Source organism: Poecile atricapillus, chromosome W, assembly GCF_030490865.1.
Source record: "Poecile atricapillus isolate bPoeAtr1 chromosome W, bPoeAtr1.hap1, whole genome shotgun sequence".
Lineage (NCBI taxonomy): Eukaryota > Metazoa > Chordata > Aves > Passeriformes > Paridae > Poecile > Poecile atricapillus.
This window is the reverse complement of record NC_081288.1, coordinates 3574595-3580847: the sequence shown is the minus strand read 5'-3', so window position 1 is coordinate 3580847 and position 6253 is coordinate 3574595. Positions and strand designations below refer to the sequence as shown.

The 6253-nt window shown below is 48.7% G+C and overlaps 1 protein-coding gene across 1 annotated transcript in view; it reads right to left on the bottom strand.

Annotated features, from left to right (window-relative positions):
• Positions 1–530: 530 nt before the first annotated feature.
• The window catches only part of LOC131592176 (podocalyxin-like), a 45009-nt gene continuing 39286 nt past the window's right edge, over positions 531–6253 (bottom strand). Inside the window, exons 8-9 of the mRNA XM_058863504.1 lie at positions 5266–5322; positions 531–4082 (exon numbers count right to left, since the gene is read on the bottom strand). Of these exons, the coding sequence (XP_058719487.1) occupies positions 3888–4082; positions 5266–5322 (252 nt within the window). The 3' untranslated portion in view covers positions 531–3887. The remainder of the gene's footprint in view (positions 4083–5265; positions 5323–6253) is intronic.

The following is a 6253-nucleotide window of genomic DNA, read 5'->3' as shown; positions in this document are numbered from 1 at the left end:
TGCTGCTGCCCCTGTGCTGCCCTTGGGTGATGCCTCTCCTGCTTCATGGATGAGAGGTTTGATTCCCTCCTCCACAGCCTGGCCTGAGTGCAAGGAGGGGCTGCAGACCTGAGTGAGTTAGGATGAAATGCGGAAATAAATAAGGGTGAAATGCAGAAAAAAGGATGTAATGCAGAAATCAGGGTGAGCTGCCTTTCCCTCTGACAGCTTGAAGGCACCAAGAGCTCAAACAAGTGTTCAGGCTCTGGTGCCCTCACATCACCCCAGCTGCCCACCCCTGAGTCCTTTGGTTTTTAAATTTAATAGGTTTTCCACCACTATAATACATCCTTCTGCTTTGGAAAAATCAGGCTCTTCTGTAGCTGGCTACCTTGAATGTCTGGATTGGTTTTGTTCCAGCTGGTCCAGTGTTTTCCCATCTCCAGAGCAGGAAGTTGTGGCCCTGGAACTTGTCCTCTGCCCTACACCTCGTCCTCAATCGTCCAAAGACACGAGTCTTTTAAGTAAGAATGTTTATTGACAGAAATACATGATGCTCTCAAAATATATTTGTAGGAAAATGCAAGAATAATCTCTTACAATCCAGTTCCTCAGTAAATTCCAGTGTAAATCAGACTCCTGTCCCCATGAGAGATGCTGCTACACAGTATGTAAGAGCCCTACTACATGTGCAAGGTTCAACAGGTAACCACCTGGGGAATTACGTTTTCCTTCTCCAGTCCCTCATGGATTCTGACCTGTGTGTCTTCTGTAGGCAGCAGTCACAGTATCAACCTCATCAGCTGGGTCATGGCACTGTGAGCGGGAGATAAAATGCTCCTAAAGTATTTACACGTTTCCTCGTGAATCTGAAAATAGAAAAATCTCTTGCAAGGACATCTGAGCTGCTTGTAAAGCTCTCGCCGAAAGGTAAGAGCAGGAATCTCTTTGTACAATGTGTGGGATGTTAAAGCTGTTTTGGGGGAGAGAAGAGGAGTGCAGGGAAGGGAGGAGGGGCAGGGAGGAAGGAAATGCCTCGGTAATCTTTTTTTTTTTTTAAATTCTTTTTGGTCTAACAATTATGGCTACAGTCTACGAAGGGAAGGGTTAAGGCCGAAGATGCTCATTGCTGCATTTCCTACCTGATTTTTTTTTTTTCCAAAAAAAGAATGTTCTCAACATTAAAAAAAAAGAAAAAAGTACTGTTTTCTTTTCCTGTGGAAATAGTTATTTTAAATAGGGGAAGGAAAATCTACTATAAAATATTAGTGGTTTAAAAATATGGTGTCTGGAAAAATAAATAAATGTACAATTCCTATTCAAATATAAATCACTATAAGCACTTGCTGAGCAGTTAACATCCTCACTGGTCTCTGCTCGGAAAGATTTAAGGTTACTTGATCTCAAGCCTCTGTAGGGTTTTCTTGGAAAGTCTTTGGACCTGACTCATTAAAGCACTTTGGCATCTCTTTGCTGGGAAGGGGGAATCTTGAGGCACGTGCCAAAGCCCGGCCGCCTGGAGATGCCCTGCCAGGGGTGTCCTTGTGGCAGCTCCAGCCCCGGTGGCCACAGCGTCGCTGCTGCCCTGTGTTCTCACTGTGTTTGTTTTCTGGGAAGGACAGAAATGTGAGGTCATGGACCTGCTGCTTGTCTGTCAGGGCAGCTGGGAGGCCACAACGCTCACAAGAGTAATTGTGGATGCCTAGTCCCATTCTGAGACTCGTGTCCACATTAAAGAGCTGAGCTTGAACAGGGACAAAGCCGTGGCAAAAAGTTATCTGGGCAAGAGGTGTTTTTCTGCTTCATGTCAAATTTTAATCCCCTATCAGGCTGGCCTTTAGCTTTTTCTTTCTTTTTTTTTTTTTCTTATTTTTAAGGTTTTTAATTTTTTTTTTTATAATTTATTTTGTTATTTCCCCTCCCCTCCAAAATTACTTCCCCATAGTGCAGTGCACAGGTAAGTGAAGTGTGCGGAATACATTGCTAATGAGTAGCAGGAATATTTACATACAAAAATATAAAGGTTTGAACACTTCAGACTCTGCCCTTCGGTGCAGGACAGAAGGGGGAAGAGCCACTTGTATCTTCTGCCAGTGCCTGTCCTGGGGCTGAGTGAAACACCCCGATCCCCTCCTTCCTGAGAACTCCCAACTCCACCAGGGTTTCTCCAAGCTTCCCATTGCTTGGCTCTGCTTTTCCCCTCATTCAGGGCAGCTGTGGGAGCAGATCCCAGTTGGGTTGGCTTGGTGGCAGAGCCCAAAGGAAATCTCCCCGTCGTGCCTTGGTTTATGGCAAGCAGAGGAGAAGGGCCATGTTTGGGCATCGCTCTCATCTGCAGCTCCTCTGGCTTGCAGAGGGTTTGGGACAAGCACCATCCTCACGTTGGGAGAGGGACTCAGCCACGTGACCTTCAGGGCCTCATGTCCTGGAGGATGGACCCCAGCAGGAGGACAAGGATGATCCCTGCCTGTGCCAGAGCTGCTTCACCAGAGCAAAGGCGTGAAACTCTCCCCAACCTTTTAGAGCTATTTAGGAGATGTGGTGGGGAGTCAAAATCCCAGAAATGGCCTCAGTCCATCCATGTTTTTCTTCTCCCTTTTAAAGGCTTCAGCAAAGGGAGACCTGGGTGGCAGACCAAGGGTTGCAGGAGAAAGCTCAGTCCCAGCTTCACTGCTGAGCTGGAAGTTGCTTTGCAGGTCTCTGTTATTTTAGTGGCTTGTGAAGAAGAGTTTGAGAACATGGGCTGAGCTTTTAAACCTCGAGGGAATGAAACACCAAGGGCCACCTGAATACCACCAAGCTCCCTGGCTCACGTTCTGCTGCTCTTTTACCTCTTCTGCTGCTCACACAGGAAAATGTGCCCTCAAAAATCACAAACCATCGTGGTGCATGTGTCCCACAGTCCTGTGGAGGATGGATAAGGGCTTTGAGATGCTGCTGTGTAACTCCTGGAAGTCAAGTGATCCTTCTGTGGGGAAATGCAGCACCAGAGCTAAGCTCCTGCACCACAAAACCCCCAACATCACACCTGGGCTAGAGACCAGGCATTGCTCTTACTCTCCACACCCTTCCTAAGAGGGATCAACTCCAGGAATTTCTCCTTTTCCTCTCCCTCCATCTCATCATTTCAAAACAAGAAGATGCTGCACCTCTCCCAGTCTCCACGTGGGTGCAGGATCTGTTCCACAGCCCTTGGCAGCGGGGCTGAGCATCACTTGTCACTGCTGCATCCCTGCCATCCTGCTGGGTCCAGATGCATCCATTTGCCTGTGGCACAACGAGGGCCTCTTGTGCGTTTTAGCTCTGAGGAGTGGATGGAAACCAGATTAAAAAGGAACAGGCTGTTCCAGCTTTTTTCATTCACTACCTGGGTGTCAGGGAGGGCAGGGTGATGACTAAACAGCGTGGGCCAGAGGATTTGTCAAGCTGTTAATTGCCAGGTGCTGCTTTGCTGTCAGACACACTCCATCTCCAGTCCTATTTACTTTATTTCTCTTGATTTTTGTGTCGCTCAGTAGCTGGAGGATGCGGCTGGTGTGGTCAGATGTGGGATGGGAGGGGACATGCTTGGAGGAGACACCAGCAGCTCTTCAGGAGCAAAGCCACCCTGTTTGCCCATGGCTGGTCAGGTCTGGCTTGGGAGGTGGATGGGGGATGGAGGATGCTTAGCCAGATGTGGCCACCAAAGTGGCTTGTGTTGATGTGCTCCAGAGGTGTCTTCTCATGTCCTTTCCTCTTCCATCCTGCACCCCATGTGGTGGCACAAGGGGCCATGATTAGTTTATTAAGGGATTTTCTTCTTTTTGGGGGGAATTTTGCCTTATTTTGGAGCTCTGTGTGCGTGTGTTTAGGGTTTATGGGATTTTTTTGGGGGGGTGGTTGTTCTTTTCTTGATCAAGTTCTGCATCCTATAAATGCGTGTCCTCCTCTTCCTCCAGGTCCTCCTTCATGAGGGTGTCCAGAGGAACGATCCAGCTGTCCCCCAGCTCACCGTTGAGGTTCACCTTCTTCTCCTGCATTTCGGAGGAGGTCTCCATCACCTCCAGCGTGGGGTTGTCATGGTAGCCGTTCTCCATGGTCTGCATCTCCTCGGTCAGGCGCTGCTATGAGGAAAGAAAACCATAAACCCCACTGAACAACACCTTGGCCATGCTGTGAGTGTCACCTCAGGGCTGTCACCTCCCAGCCAGCTGTGACAGCTGCCCTGTATAGGTTTATATAACTACATATAGAGACTTTTATGGTGAGGTTGAGGCATGGGGAGCAAGGGGATAGCATGGAGCTGGCAAGAGGAAGACTCTGCTAATGATGGGAAGGAGGAAAGAACAGCCAGAGATGTGGAAAACCTCCAGGAGCAGCTGCCAGCTTCAGTTTGTTCCACCCAGGACCTTGGGAAGAGGTTGAGCACCACTGCATCCCAACTCCTGCCTCCCTACCTCAAATCTGCTCTTCCCCTCCCCTTTCTCTCCATCTCTGTCCTTGTTTAGTTGCTTTATTATTCTTTACGCAGGGGCAGCTCCCACCTGCCAGATCTTGAGCGTTACCCCTCCTCATTCTGGAACTCTCAGTGGAAACCAGGCAGGGAGAGATGGAATCAGAAACTTTATCACCCTGGTCTTTTGGTGTGATATGCTTCAGCCCTTCACCTCTTGGCAGAATCCTAGCCCATCCTAATTTTACATCCACTTGAGCTCCTGCATCCCCATCCTTCCCTAGAGGGACTGAGTGGGGAACTGCAGTCCTTGGTCAGCCCTTTTTGAGGAGCACAGGGCTCTCAGTGGGTCCTTTATCCCTATCTTTCCCTGGAAGGATTCGGTGGGGAACTGCAGTCCTTGCTCAGCCTTTTTTGGGGAGCCCTGTTAAAATCTGCCTGGATTCACAGCTTGCTCTATTACAGTGCTCCCAGTAAATGGCAGGAGACAGGCATGGGAGGGAATCCATGGAGAAGGAGAGGGATGGAGAAGCAAAACCGCAGGGCTTGGTGCTGGCAGAGGGGGTACAAAGGCGCTGCTGGGAGTCCCCTGTGTCACTCGTGGCAGGGTGGGGATCGTGGGATGCTCCAAAGCAGAGGACACACCTGGCCTCTCCCAAGGGCTGCTTCCCTCTGGGATTGCTGCTCTCCCACCATGGCAAGGCACCCTCCAGCCATGCAGCGAGGGGAAAGGGGCTGTAAAGCTGGGCTTTAGTCCTGTTAAAAGCTACTGGGCCCTACCAAGCGCCGGAGGTGAGAGCTGGGGGTGTTATGGATGCGGCGCCCGCCCCTCCGATCCCTGTGTTGGAACTCACATTAAAGATCAGGGCCACATGTCCATCATCAAACCCGGGGACATCAGGGTGGATGTTCTGGGTATTTCCAAGGTAAAACAACAGGGAGGGAGAGGGGGGGCGAGGAGGATTGGAGGGAAAAAAAAATAAAATAGAAAAAAAAAACAAACTTTCAAGTCATTTTTGGAAACAAAACAGAAGAAGAACAAAAGAAACCACCCAAAAACAAAGCCAGGAAGGAGGAATGTGTTTGGTTTTTGGAAATGGCATCCCTTGCTTTAGTTTTGCTATTTTACCCTGTGTCTGGTGGGAATTTACCTCTGGAACATCCAAGTCGGACTAGTACCTATTCCTCTGCACCAGGTTATTTTAGGGAGACATGTTCCCATCGCTAAAAATACCCTATTCCTACCCATTTTCTGAGCAACATGGGGCGTGTTATGTTGTTATCCATCCCTGGTGGGATGTTTTTCACCCCAGCTAGGGAGGTTTCATGCAAGGGATGATGAAACCCTGAAAGATCCAAGGGGACCACCACAATGCAGGTCAAATATTTATTGAGGTCTTGCCTCTTCCCCTATTTCTTCCCAAAAAAATCAAACCTGATAAGTACAAACAAGTCTGACAGGGGCATTTGTTTGCTCTTCCTCCCTCCTGTGTTCACCTACCTTGCACTGCAAATATTTAAAACTTTATCCCTTGTTTTCCCGTGGGGCAGAGGTCGGGATTGCTGAGAAAGGATGAGCTGGTGCAGGGGAAAATGACTTCAAGTAGGAGTGAAATAGGTTTGCTTCTCTATCAGGGGGATGGTTTACCCTGATTGCATAATCTGATTTTATAATTATTTTCCTTTTCTGCTTCTTGTCCTAGAGCTAAATCCTCAGGATCAGCAGCTGGGACCAGTGCAAACCTCTGCCCCCAGGTGTGGAAATGGCCAGTCCTTGCTGGGGGATGCTACACTAAAATCACCTAGGATTGCTTCCTGAGATAAAAATCACATTAATTTCTC